This window comes from Sturnira hondurensis, unplaced genomic scaffold (genome assembly GCF_014824575.4).
Source record: "Sturnira hondurensis isolate 20B ecotype Veracruz unplaced genomic scaffold, ASM1482457v3 Scaffold0004271, whole genome shotgun sequence".
Taxonomy (NCBI): Eukaryota; Metazoa; Chordata; class Mammalia; order Chiroptera; family Phyllostomidae; genus Sturnira; species Sturnira hondurensis.
In genome coordinates, this window is record NW_028076902.1 from 2788107 (window position 1) to 2803119 (window position 15013).

Consider the following 15013-nt stretch of genomic DNA (forward strand, 5'->3'; position numbering starts at 1 on the left):
GTTCCCTCTTGGACAACTCCTCCCCATACGGTGCCACAACCCAGTGAAGTGGGTTGACCCACCCTGGTGAATGCCAAAGGTTCTTCCCCTTAAAACATAACAGGTGCACTAAGACAAAGAAATATGGCCCAAATAAAAGAATAGGTTGAAACTCCAGAAAAAGAACTAAGTAATGAGGAGCTATACAACCTATCAGATGCTGAGTTCAAAACACTGGTAATCAGGATGCTCATGGAAATTATTGAGTACAGTTGCAAAATAAAGAAAGACATAAAGATTATGCAAAGTGAAGTAAAGAAAAATATACAGGGAACCAACAGCTAAGGGAAGGAAACTGAGACTGAAATCAAAGAAGAAAGAGATGAATACTCAACCAGAACAGAGTGGAGAAACAAAAATTCAAAAAATTGAGGAGAGGCTTAGGAACCTCTGGGACAACTTTCAACGTTACAACATCTGAATGATAGGGGTGTCAGAAGAAGAAGAGGAAGAGCAAGAAATTGAAAACTTATTTGAAGAAATAATGAAGGAAAATTCCCCCAATCTTGCAAAGGAAATAGATATGCAAACCCAGGAAACTCAGAGAATCCCCAAGAAGTTGGATCCAAGGAGGCACACACCAAGACACATCCTAATTACACTACCCAAGATTAAAGATAAAGAGAGAATCTTAAAAGCAGCAAGAGAAAAGGAGAGAGTTAGCTGCAAAGGAGTTCCCATTAGACTATCAGCTGATTTCCCAAAAGAGACTTTACAGGCAAGAAAGGGCTGAAAAGAAGTATTTAAAGTCATGAAAAGCAAAGGCATACATCCAAGATTACTCTATCCACCAAAGCCATCATTTAGAATGGAAGGGCCAATAAAGTGCTTCTCAGATAAGGTAAAGTTAAAGAAGTTCATTATCACCAAGCCCTTATTATATGAAATGTTAAAGGGATTTATCTAAAAAAAAGAAGATCAAAACTATGAACAGTAAAATAACAACAAACACAACTATCATCAACTGAACATAAAAACAAACAAACAAATAAACTAAGCAAACAACTAGAACAGGAACAGAATCACAGAAATGGAGATCACATGGGCAGTTATCAGTGGGGAGGAGGTGGGAGGAGAATAAGGGGAAAAGGTACATGGAATAAGAAGCATAACTGGTAGGTACAAAATACAAAGGGGGAGGTTACACATAGTATAGGAAATGGAGAAGTCAAAGAACTTATATGTATTACCCATGGACATAAATAAACTAGGGGACAGGGAATGCTGGAATGATGAGGGGTGCAAGATGGAGGGGGATAAAGGGGAGAAAAAATGGGACAACTGTAATAGCATAATCAATAAAATATACTTGAAAAATGACAGTACATCCTGGAATTTTAAAACTTTGTTCATTTCAATGGTAACAGGGGTGGGGTGGAATCAGAGATGTTGGGAAGAAGTTGGGACAAGTTGGTGGAGTTGGTTGGAGTTGGTGGAGTTGGTTGGAGTTGGTGGAGCTGGTCCTAGTAAGACATTCCAAAGTGGAAGTAAAAACTTTGACCAAGAAAACACTTTCAGATAGGAAAGGTAATAAAGCAAGACAACGAAAAGGAATTATTCAGAAGTACTGGGGCATGCTGGAGGAAACTTGTATGGATCTGGGGTCTGGAGCACCACACTGTTTCAGAATGCATCTGTTCATTGTTAGGGACTATTGGAGTGCTAAAACCAGGAAGGGGCATTTAGAGTCTGTCTAAGGTCATGTCAGTCAAAGGCCAGAGGCCCAGCCAGGTGGAGACCAGGCCAGCCCACCCACCCCCTCCCCCGCCATAGGAACCAACATAGGAGCATCCAATATAGGAGCACTCAAATACATAAAGAAAGTCTTAGAGGACTTCAGAAAAGATATTGAGAGCAATACAATTATAGCAGGGGATTTTAACACCCCACTGTCAAATATGGACCAATCTTCCAAACAAAATATCAACAAAGATATTGCGGCATTGAACAATGCCCTAGATGAAAGGTCTCTCTCTCTCTCTATATATATATATCAGTTAACTGTTAACTCTCAGTTAACTGATATATCAGTTATCAGTTATCAGTTATCAGTTATCAGTTATATAACTGATATATCAGTTATCAGTTAACTCTCTCTCTATATATATATATCAGTGGTATATATATATATATATACATACATGTGGTATATATATATCAGTGGTATATATATATATATATATATATATATATATATATATACCACTGGAGAAAAAGAACATGAAAAAATATCCAGTGAATTATCACCAAATCGCCCTGTTTTACAATGTCAAGAATAGACAAAAGATCTAACTAGCAGAGGAATCAGCATGCACTATTTATAAAGAACCAGTTCAGTTTTCTTTCTTTTGAAGTATACACTGACAATGAGCTGGTGTGTCAGCTGAAAAGGTATTTGGTGATTTAGAGAGGACTCAACTGCCCTTCTGTCTTCCCCTTTCTCTCTGGCCAACCCACAGTCCTAGAAGAAAGGAAGAACACATTCCCCAGGGCCCAGGGAAGTGAATGGAGGCATTGTTAACCTGGAGAGGAGAAGAATGCTTCACACATGTACCACTCCTTTTCAATGTCCCCTCCTCCTTCTGCCCCANTATATATATATATATATATATATATATATATATATATAGCCCTTCAGCCCAAAGAAGCTAAATACACATTCTTTTCAAATGCTCATGGAATATTTTCAAAGATAGACCACATGATAGAACACAAAAGAAGCCTCAACAAATTTAAGAAAATTGAAATCACACCAAGCATTTTCTCCCATCACAAGGGACTGAAACCAGAAATGAACCCCAGGGGAAAAAAACAAAAGCACTCAAAATCATGGAGATTGAATGGCATGTTATTAAACAATAAATGGGTCAAGAATGAAATTAGTGAAGAAATCAAAAGGTGTCTGTAAACAAACAAAAATGAACTAATGACAACCCAAAACTTATGGGACACAGTGAAGGCAGTCCTGAGAGGGAAATTCATAGTGATAACGACCTACCTAAAAAAGACAGAAAGATCTAAAACAAACAACCTAACTCTATGTCTACAAGAATTTGAGGAACAACAACAAAGACAACCCAGAGCAAGTAGAAGGAAGGAAATAACTTAAGATCAGAGCAGAATTAAATGACATAGAGACTGAAAGTACAATTCTAAGGATCAATGAATCCAGGAGCTGGTTCTTTGAAAAGATAAACCAAATTGACAAGCCTTTAAGCAGACTCATCAAGAAATAAAGAGAGAGGACCCAAATAAACACAATGAGAAATGAAAGAGGAGAGATTACAACTGATACCAGAGAAATACAAAGGATTGTAAGAAATTACTGTGAAGAACTGTGTGCCAACAAATTTGAAAACCTAGGTGAAATGGACAAATTTTTAGAAAAATATGATCTTCCAAAACTCAATGAAGAAGAAGCAGAAAGCCTGAACAGACCAATAACAGCAGATGGAATTGAGGAAGTAACAAAAAACTCCCAACATACAAAAGCCCTGGGCCAGATGATTTCACAGGATATTTCTATAAAGCATTTAAGGAAGAGCCCACCCCTATTCTTCACAGATTATTCAAAAAAATTCAAGAGCATGGAAGACTCCCAAACTCTTTTTATGAAGCCAGCATCATCTTAACCCCAAAACTAGATAAAGACACAACAAAGAAAGAAAACTTCAGGCCAATATTGCCGATGAGCATAGATGCTAAAATCCTCAACAAAATATTGGCAAACCACATCCAACAATACATTAGAAAGACCATACACCATGAACATCTGGGATTCATCTCACGGATGCAAGGATGGTTCAATATTCGCAAATCAGTAAATGTCATACATCACATAAACAAAAGCAAAGACAAAAATCACATGACCATATCCATAGGTCTGGAAAAAGCATTTGATAAGGTATAGCACCTGTTTATGATAAAAACACTCAGAAAAGTGGGAATAGAGGGAGCATTCCTCAACATAATAAAGGCCATATATGAGAGACCTACAGCCAACATCATACTCAATGGGCAAAAACTAAAAGCTTTTCCACTAAGATCAGGAACAAGAGAAGGTTGTCCACTTTCACCACTTTTATTCAATATAGCATTGGAAGTTTTAGCCACAGTGATCAGACAAGAAAAGGAAATAAAAGGCATCCAAATTGGAAAGGAGGAATCAAAATTGTCACTGTTTGCAGATGACATGATAGTGTACATAGTAAATCCTATAGACTCAGCCAAAAAACTGCTTGACCTAATAAATGAATTTGGCTAAACAGTGGGATACAGTCAATATCCAGAAATCAAAGGCATTTTTGTATACCAACAATAAAACAGCAGAAGCAGAAATCAAGAAAAAGATCCCATTGTCTATAGCAAAGAGAAAAATAAAATACCTAGGAATAAACTTATTTATTTATTTATTTATTTTTATTTTATTTAATTCTTGTTCAAGTACAGTTTTCTGTCTTATATTCCAAGCCTCATACCCCCAGTGCTCCCCACCTCCCTCCCATTTCCACCCCACCTTAGTTATTGTGCATGTGTCCTTTATACTTGTTCATGTGAGTTCATCTCCTTTTCCCCTGTGATTCTCTCCCACAACAAAACAAATAAGCAAGCAAAATATGACCAATGGCACTCAGATACGGAACAGACTGACAGGGTCCAGAGGGGAGATGAGAGAGAATCCTAGGAATAAACTTAACCAAAGAGGTAAAAGACCTGTATTCAGAAAACTACACAACACTGAGGAATCGAAACAAGGAAGATACAAACAAATGGAAACACATACTATGTTCATGGATTGGAAAAATTAACAGCATCAAAATGTCTATACTACCCAATTTATATATTCAATACAATACCCATTAAAGTATCAATGGCATATTTCATGGACATAGAACAAACACTTCAAAAATTTATATGGAACGATAAATGATACCAAATAGCTGCTACAATTTTGACATAGAAGAGCAAAGTTGGAGGGATCACAATACCTGATACCAAACTGTATTACAAGGCCACTGTAATCAGAACAGCCTAGTACTGGAATAAAAACAGGCATATAGACCAATGGAGCAGAACAGAGAGCCCCCAAATAAATCCAAGTCTCTATGGTCAATTAAATATTTGACAAAGGGAGCAGCAACATAAAATGGAGTAACAATAGCCTCTTCAACAAATGGTGTTGGGAGAACTGGATAGCTTTGTGCAAAAAAATGAAACTCAAGAACCAACTTACACCATATACCAAAATAAATTCAAGGTGGATAAAACATTTAAACATAAACTGTGACACCATTAAAGTCCTAGAGGAGAACATAGGCATGAAAATCTCAGATATTTCATGCAGCAACATTTTTACTGATATGTCCCCTAGAGCAAGGGACATAAAGGAAAGAATAAGCAAATGGGATCTCATCAAAATATAAACCTTCTGCATGACTAAAGAAAACAGTATTAAAATAAAAAGAGAACCAACCATATGGGAGAAAATATTTGCCAATGATACCTCAGACAAGGGGTTAGTTTCCAAAATATATAAAGAATTTACATGACTCCACTCTAAGAAGACAAGCAACCCAATTAAAAAGTGGGGAAAGGACTTGAACAGACAATTCTCCAAGGAGGACATACAGAGGATCCAGAGACACATGAAAAGATACTCAATATCACTAGCTGTCAGAGAGATGCAAATTAAAACCACAATGAGATATCACTTCACACCAGTCAGAATGGCTATCATAAACAAAGAAACAAACAACAAATATTTTAGAGGTTGTGGAGAAAAGGGAATCCTTAGTGCACAGTTGGTGGTAATGCAGACTGGTATAACCACTATGGAAGACAGTATGAAATTTTCTCAGAAAACTTAAAATGGATCTGCCTTTTGACCCGGCAATTCCACTGCTAGGATTATATCCTAATAGTCCTGAAACAACAATGCAAAAGAACCTATGCACCCCAATGTTCATAGCAGCACAATCTACAATAGGCAGTGCTGGAAGCAACCTAGGTGCCCAACACTAAATGAATGGATCCAAAAACTATGGTACATTTACACAATGGAATTCTATGCAGCAGAAAGAGAAAAGGAACTCCTACCCTTTGCAACATCATGGATGGAACTGGAAAGCATTATGCTGAATGAAATAAGCCAGGTGGTGAAAGACAAATACTGTATGATCTCACATTTAACAGGAAGCTAAATGACAAAACAAAGAAACAATGAAAATATAACCAAAGACACTGGAATAGAGAACAGGCTGACGGTGACCAGAGGGGAGAGGGGAGGGAATTTCAGGGGGAAAGGGGAAGGATTTGTAGGAACAAGTATAAAGGACACATGGACAAAAACTAAGGGGGGTGGAAATGGGAGGGAGGTGGGGAGAATTGGGATTGGTGAGCTGGGATAGGAGTAAAAGACAGAAAACTGTACTTGAACAACAATCAAAATAAAATAAAAAAATAAAAAATAAAAACATCAACACAGTTTTATAACTACTGATGTTAATTTTTTTAAAAATATGCTCTAGGGTGAGCCTTCTTGGGTTTGTAATTTAGGTTCTGCCACTTTCTGGCTGCTACCAGGGTTAAGTTACTGTGCCTCAGTTTCTTCTTCTATAATGGAGACAGTAACAGTAATTACCTTAACAGGTTGTTAAAAGAATTAGATGAACTAATACATGTCACCCACTTAGATCGGGATCCAGTTCCAAATAAACTAATTTTATAATCATGAGCTATTTTGATTTGTTGAGGGTGATAATGCTTGTCAACCCTTTCTTCAAGACACTGGTATTGGCTCACAGGGTATATTCTTAGCTTTCTAATGACAGCTCTTTTGATTTTGCTCCAGGTGATTTTGTCAAAAACAATCTGGCTGACAGTAACATGGTTAACAATCTGGCTGACAGAAACATGGTTAACGTGTTTGAAAATAATATTCTTTTTCTTTATTCTTCTTTTTTTCTAAAATCAATTTTAAAACATTTTAAAATTAAAAGAAAATAGCTTTGGTAGCTATTTAGAATTGGTAATTTGGATGCACTGTGGGATAATTTTATGAACCTTTAAGTATCTTGAAGTAGTTTGGTCTGTATTTAGAATTTTTCCCTACTTTAAAAATCTTTTGATTCATTTTAGACTATTTTCATATACAGTCATCAAAACTTAGGGTAGTAAAACAATATGAAAGTCCAACTTGTTGGAACACACTGAGTATGTCAAACAATGTACAGGTGAATTCGTTTAAATCTCAAAAACACACAATGTGCAAACCACCATCCCAAGTACTGCAATGAGAATTAGAATTGGTGGCTGTGTTAAACCCAGGACTGACTCACAGGTGTGAAAGTTGCTTAATTTCTGTTCTGAAACTTGCTTTGAAAGAGCTTTGTTTACAGATTCAGTACATTGCAGCATAGAAATGTTTGCATTTGGAGTGAAAAAACGAAACAAACATCAGCAGCTATACTCTTTCTAAAAAGTGTTAAAGAAAGTTGGGACTTTCTTTTCTTTCTTTCTTTTTTGATCATTTTTCATTATTCTATTACAGTTGTCCCAGTTGTTCTCCCTTTTCCCTCCTCTGCCCTTTCCATCCCTTGCTCCCACAGTCAATTCCCATACTGTCATGTACATTCATAGGTCATTTTTTATTTTTTATTTTAATTGTTGCTCAAGTACAGTTTTCTGCTTCCATGGGTCATTCACACATGTTCTCTGACTAGTCCTTTCCCCTTCTTTCAAAAAACCAGATGCATTGAGGCCATCCAACAATTACAGACATTTTCTGTGGTATGTTTAATTTCAGTTTTGTTTTGTTTTGTTTTGTTTTGCTTTCTTACTGGGGAGCTGATGTGAAGCCAATCCACAAAGCAGCAGCTAAATGTAAGCTGATCATAGCCCAGCTCTGTGTGGATAAGCAGGTCTTCACACAAAGCAAGTGGCAGAACCTGGTGAATATTGTTGGGAAGAGCAGTACTTAACAATAATTTAAAATGGGGTCCCTAATTATAATTAGGGTCCTATAGAGCTGGAAATGATGCTAAAGCCCATTAAAACCAAACTTACACACTTATACATTTATATTTGAGAAAATTAAGGCCCAGAGACATCAAGCAACTTGCCCAAAGTCACCCAGCTAATTTGTGGCAGAGTCAATCACATTGCTTTGCACCGTGGAGAGAGATAGGGAGGGAAAAATTACAAGAATAGTTTGACTTGAGTTATTTGGTGTTTTTCCATGAAACCCTGAGGAAAGTAAAAATAAAAGTGTGATTTCTTTCAACTTGGATCATCGACTAATTTTTAGATTAGTTGAAACTTTGAGATGAAACTGATAAATACAAATTTGCTAGTTCACAGTTATTTTTAAAAATTAAACTTAAGTCTGTTTAATTAAACCTATTTAATTTTGAATGAAGAGGCAATAAAGGAAATAAAGACTCTTGTTAATTGTTTTAGCACTCATTATTTTTACAATTATTATTAATATCATACAAGACATTTAAAACTCTGAGTTAAGCTGTTTTCTACATCTGCAAGTGGCCCATCAGCTGGACTTTGAGAAGCAGACTGGTCAGCTTATGTGTCTTGGTGTAAACACATGCTCAGCTCCCTTCTCCTCATGTCCTGAGGGCATAACTAGCACACACTTCCCCAAACCCCACTTGGAACTCCGCTGTCCGGAGGTGAACAACTTTCTCTGCAACATGTGCAGCATGGAAAGGGTTACATGAGGAAGGGCCTAGAAGCTGGACAAAAAGAAGTCGCAGAGTCTTGAAAGCTGTTGGCTCCAAGAGGGAATCTGAAGCACTCTTGACTACTGGACCCTCTCAAACAAAGCGGGGGAGAGGAGGGTTTATCTTAAAGGAATCAAAAACTAGAATTGGACAGCACCGAGAGGCTGACAAGCAGAAGTGGTGATAGATGGGTAACAGCCACCTGTCCCCACCCCTGAACCGTATTAACTCCATGGGCTCCTTGTGAATGCAGGCTTGGAGGCATCTGCCCTTCAGGAAAGCAGACAGAGAGCTAGGTTTTCTTGATGTTGCACAGGAGGGAGAGGCAAGGAACTGAATCACGAGTGTCACAGTGAGTTTCAGTATTCATACACCTGTAGTCATAATAATACAGGATAACTCTGTATAAAACTCCATTCCTTCCTGACTAGTCTTTGAAACACTGATCTTTGGTTGTCTCATCTCAGCATGTGAACAGCCTTTCCCCTTGCTCCACAGGGCTTAGGATTGAAGCCCCTTCCCCTCATCTCCACGACTTCTGGCTCACATTACAGCCCACTTGATGTGTTTTGTGGAGTGCTCTATACATGCTCGTGTCACCCATAAATACTGGATGGAGCTCCTCAGGAGCAGTGATCTCATTAATTTCACTCACATATTAGTGCATGATAGTGTTTGTCGAATGCATTACATGACACTTATTCAGTTAAATAAGCATTTACAAATTTTCAACTAATTCCATTTGTTGAATTCTTATTCAATTCTCTGCACCCTGTTACATGCTGGCAAAATAAACAAAAATAAGTTAGATCAGACATTGATCCCCACTGTGGGGGCAGCATTCTGGTGGGGTAAGGCAAGAGGTGGGCATAGTTCTTTCCCAGAATGATAAAATCTGACTATGTCCTCTCCAGCAAAAGCACCCAGGATAACACTTCCATTTAGGAGAGAAACCTTTTAATGAAATGCCTTTCACAACCATAAGAAGTGCCACTATCCGCCTTTCTTTGAAAATTGTTTCTCTTTTCTTTATGATCATCATATAATGAGGTGACTAAACTGAAACTTCTCTCTCTCTTTCTTTCTTTCTCTTTTTCTTTTTGAAATTCACAAGATCTCTATCAAAACTGAGATATTTCAAGGTGAGGCCAGAGACTACTCCCCTGCCCATCAGAGTGAGCCTGTAGTTCCCTCCCCAGTGAGTCCTCATATTCATGTTCACTGTGAATGGCAGCTCGACGTGGCACAAGCATCTTCATTAAAGTGTCCACAGTGATTCATAGAAGCCTTTCCCCAGAGGTTACGCATAATTCAAAACCCATCAGCACGCTGGGGACAGGCAGCTTAAATTATTCCTTCCAGGATATGTTACCTCGAGTCAGCCTACTTGGAATTTCATTTGCTACCCTGAGGTTCAATTACTCTGCCCAGCTGTGTCTATTTAAGGTTCCTTAGCCCCTCCCTCTCCCAAATTGCTAAGAAGCTGAAGCTTCCCTCTGCGGGCATCAACACTGTGCTCCCTCTGTGTAAAATTCCTGCCCCCTGTTGGGTGAGGCATGCTCAGATGGAAACGTACCATGCAGGGACCTAAGGTACCAAACCAGAAAGGAGGTGAATAAGCAGGGCATCCATGATGGTTTGTGTTGATAAAGAGAGAAGGGTCAGAACATGGGAGGAATTCCAAACCTCGCTTCTCTTGGCTTGGGGTGTATTGAGAATGACACACCCTCACACTCACCCTTGTGGTCTCCTCTGAACCTTGAACTGGCTTATTTCTGCTTTGGGCTTGCTGGTCCTGGCTGGGTCATGGAGAAAAGGACACCTGGGCTTTGAGACCCAGTCAGGTAAACTAATTCACCACAAAATTTGTACCATTGGGATCTCAGTAAAGAGATGGTGGAGGCACAGGAGAAAGAAACCAGGAAATATTTATCATGGTTTCCTTTGAACAGAGAGGAAAGTGGTGGGGCGAGGAGAGCAGGAGCCACCTACAAACTGAGAGGGAGTTGGGGTAAGTCTGTTTTACTGGAGCCTATGGAGGAAAGGGAGTCTGGGGCTTGGGTGAGGCCAATTTCTCCCTTGACCCTCTTCAAGAAAATTCACTAGGCCATGCATTGCCAGCCATGCTGCCCTGGCCTCTCTGGGGTCAACTGGTGCCCACCAAATCTTCCCTGCATTCACGTTAGCCTCTATTAGCCTTCTTCCCTTCCTACCTGCTGCCAGTGCCCTCCCAGCATCTCAGGTAGCCCCTGTTTCTGATCTCATTGGCAGGCTCTGATTGGGCCCTTCTGGGCCCAACACTGTGGTAAGTGCTTTGCCTGGGTCACCTCATTTATCTCATCAGAAAATGGTTGCTATCAAGATTATCCTCATTCTACTGCTAAGAAAACTGAAGCCCAGAGAGGTAAAGCCATTTTCTCAAGGTCACATGACAAGTAACTCCCCAGCACAGAGCTTGTTGGGAGGATGTGTCTGTGGTGATCCTATACTGGTTAGTATGTCAAAGGCAGCCCACACCAGCCCTCTCAGTAAAGGGAGGGCTTAGGAATATTTTTGTTTTGCTGGAACATGTGTTAGGGTCTACTAGGGTTTTTGCACTGGGGAGGCATACATTTCTGGTTTTGTTTTAAAAATACCCCAAAGTAACAGAAATAGCACAGTCATCCTAGCACACTGGCCACCCCCCTTTTTTTTTTCTGACTGCTTCTATGTGCCTGATTGGGTTGATAGCGACATATTGCCTCTAAGAAATTCCAGCTGTGTGACCAATAATGAAGGCAATAATAACAGCTAATGTTCATGAGGTACCTGTTATGCTTGTCTTTGTGCTGAGTAAACTAGAAAATTTTGTTGTCTTTACTTCAAAGGAGAAAAGAGAGGCATAGGGAGGTTGTACCTTACCCAAGGTCACATAGCTGGTCAGGCCCTGGATGCAGACCAGACTGAGCCCTTTATTCCCTGTGGTCCATAGTCTGATGTCCCTTGAGTTGGGCTAATATCAGCCATTCAGTTAGTCAGACAATCAGTCATTACACAATATATTAGAAACCTGCTATGCCTGCACCAAGTGAGGTGAAAGAAGAGGAGCTTAGGGCAGTGGTCTGATGGTGGGGTCTGAATGAGGGTCCCAGACCAAGGAATATAGTCCCAGGGGAATGGGATATTTGGAGAAGGCTAAGGAACAAAGGGTGGCAGGAACAGAGTAAGGAATTTGGAGCAGAAAGATGAAAGGGTTACCAAGAATAACATCTATCAGATTCACAATTTTGTTTATGGCCTCGTGGATTTCATACTGGGGTCCTTCCTGGGAATTTATGATGGGAGGCATTTGGATCAAGAAATAGGGAAGAATAATTTTGAACTGACTGCAGTTGACTACAAAGGCATTGTGTATGTGTGTAAGGAAGAGGTACACAGTGCAGAAAGCCAAATAATTCTCATTTTGCCAATTTTGATTGTCATACCAGGCTTTTGGGTCAGCTATTTGGGTCTGTTTTTGTCATTTAATGTACATGTAGGGCCTCTGTACTGCTATTCCAAGGGTGGAATACTGCTATTAAATGGTGCTTTAAATTGCTGTTCAGCTTACAGAGGTGAGGTTTTGTCTTGCCTATACTCTCTAGCTTACCATTGCTCAGCTCATTCCCTGCAAATGAACTGCACTATTTTTTATTCATAGTAGCACTTTGCTACTAGTTCAGCGATTTCCTTCCTCCAATATTCTCAAAAGAGTGTTTATTGGTACTAGCGAGTTAATACTACTCCTACGACTGTGATCCATTCCTGTAGTATGGGGGAGTTAAGGCACTTCTAACTCTTAATTTCTCTTAAAATGAGCTTACAACTTCCTACTGTCCCCATTTGGATGCTTTTACAACTTCAAATGTTTTAGCTTTATTATTTATTTTAAAAAAACAATGGGGGAGGGGTACACATTTTTAGCTTAGAAATTCCACCTAGTTCAGTGCCTGGCAATTTCCTCCCATAAAGGCCCTCATAAATGTCCTTTGCATTTGGACTCAGGATTTCCCCCTCTTTTTTAGAATATTGTTTTAGACTGTGTGAGTGCCATGTACAAAGGGAATTCCTCTGGAATCTTCAACTCCCTGTAGCCAGCTTGCCATGTAGCTGTTCAGGTCAGTGAAAGAACACTGTGATTGTTGTTTGGCAGCAGCATCATCTGTACCCTTATTTCTATCTCTGAATGAATGGTGAGGTCACAGGTTAAGGAAAACCACATTGTTATGCTCAAATATCAGTCCTATACAGCAAAGGCAAAAATGGGTTCTAGTTAAAAGTCAGTTGGTTTTCATTCTCGGCTTATCAGGTATGTGTCCTTGAGTAAATTACTTTAACTTCTCTGGGCCTCAGTTTCCTTATCTGTAAATGGAGATATTAATAAGAATCCACCTGATAAGAATTAGAGATGCTCATACACACACAGAGACTGGTACATAGTAAGTGCTTAATAAATATTAGCTACACGACTCTTAGAGTATTGACATAGATGATGTCAGGCTTCCATATCTCTGCTATTCACAATTTTCATAAACTAAGGCAAAAAAGAGCTAGTACAGGTTCTAGCCACTAAAACAATAGCTTTTATCAGTGGTTGCTGTCATAATGAGATGCTCCATCTTTATTAATCAGAGCCCAAACTGCCTGTTCAGTAGTATTTCTCATTCATTAGGTAAAAACAATCTCTGACAACTAGACATTTCTGCCTGTGATATTGAACAGTCCTTAAAATAGAAGAGAAAGAAACAGTAGACACAGTCTGCCTTGCGGTAAATGTGTAATGTCACTTTAATTAGATATCAGCAAATGTCTTGTAAATCAAACTCACCACACTGAATCCCTTGTGAGTTTGGAGTTCACATTCCCATCTTCTTCCAGGAAGACGTCCATTTGCAAATTGGCATCGTTATCATGGGCTGAGAAAAAATTGGTAACAACTCTTGCTGGAATACCAAGGCATCTCAAAACTACAGGGAAGAAGGACAGACCACAACTAACCACATGACCAAAATTTAATAAGTATATAAGGCACAATCCCTTCTTATAGGGACTGTCTTCTTTAACAATGTCAAAAATTCTTAAATAACAGAAGTAAAACCAATGAATTACCAAAGTAATAATAAGTGAGAATTTATTGTGCAGACACCAAAAAAATAGTTTACAAACCAAGAATGCTCAAACCAAAGATGGAAGAAGGCTCAAGGAAGTATTATTATAAAGCAACTTGTATAATGAGGAAGCAGTGACTGTTTATTCTTTACGGTGATTGGTTATAGTAGAATTAAAGGAATTGGTTGGTGGTTATCTTATATTGGTCTTAGGAAGCAGTTCACGTTTTACCTACAGTTTCCAGAGGCACAAGCAAGAAATGACCCAGGTCAAGTTAGCCTTGCAAAATAAGCTAAAGCTTGTATGATCAAACCATTTTTTTTTTCTGCTTGGGCAATCTTCAAGGCTGGTCTCTGTTTTTGATTTTGACACTAATGTGAAAAGCCCCATTGGCACACATTGTCCCCAAATATTCCATACTGGAGAATGGGGCTACTGTCAGGCATCCAGGCTGCCGAGAGAATCCCTGCTGCCTGATCATTCAGAACTGTGGTTGGGCCACGTGAAGCCAGCTGCAGTAGAAGCCCAGGAACAGGGTTCCAATGGTTTCATTGCTAATCATACAATCATCGAAGTCGTATTATTTTAGTTCAGCTAAGGGAGTTATGTTTCTGAAGATAAAATAAAATAAAAAACCAGCTAATAGAAAGTTAAAAATGTGCAAAGTAGATCCTCAGTGGGGTTCACTTTCCTGGCTGGCATTTGCTCTTTGCCATTTGGTGGAGGGTGACACCACAGATTCATTTCAATTGCTAGATAATAAATTACTAGGATGCATCTCTTGCCATATGTACCTATTGATTAAACTTAATCCAAATGCCCTCCATGGCTCCCAGGACGCCATACATCAGGGCTCATTTAAAATAATTCAGCTGACAATTTTAAGATTAATGACTTGCCTTGCCTTTTACTTTCTCAGAATAGTTTAGCATTTTTAACCAAAGATTGTCCACTCACTTCTACAGAACAACCTTGGAAGTCCAAACTGGAGTCTGGTAAGGTGGAGCTTGACACTGGGGTAAAAGAAACTCCTTCCCTCCAACTTTCCTCTTTAGGTTTATTCTCACTGTGCTTCTCCACATTGTACTTCTGCCTTTTCCGAGCAAAGCTCG

The 15013-nt window shown here is 39.1% G+C and overlaps 1 protein-coding gene across 1 annotated transcript in view; it reads right to left on the minus strand.

Annotated features, from left to right (window-relative positions):
* The window catches only part of F13A1 (coagulation factor XIII A chain), a 190223-nt gene that overhangs the window by 64492 nt on the left and 110718 nt on the right, over nucleotides 1–15013 (minus strand). Inside the window, exon 8 of the mRNA XM_037045364.1 lies at nucleotides 13621–13759. Within this exon, the coding sequence (XP_036901259.1) occupies nucleotides 13621–13759 (139 nt within the window). The remainder of the gene's footprint in view (nucleotides 1–13620; nucleotides 13760–15013) is intronic.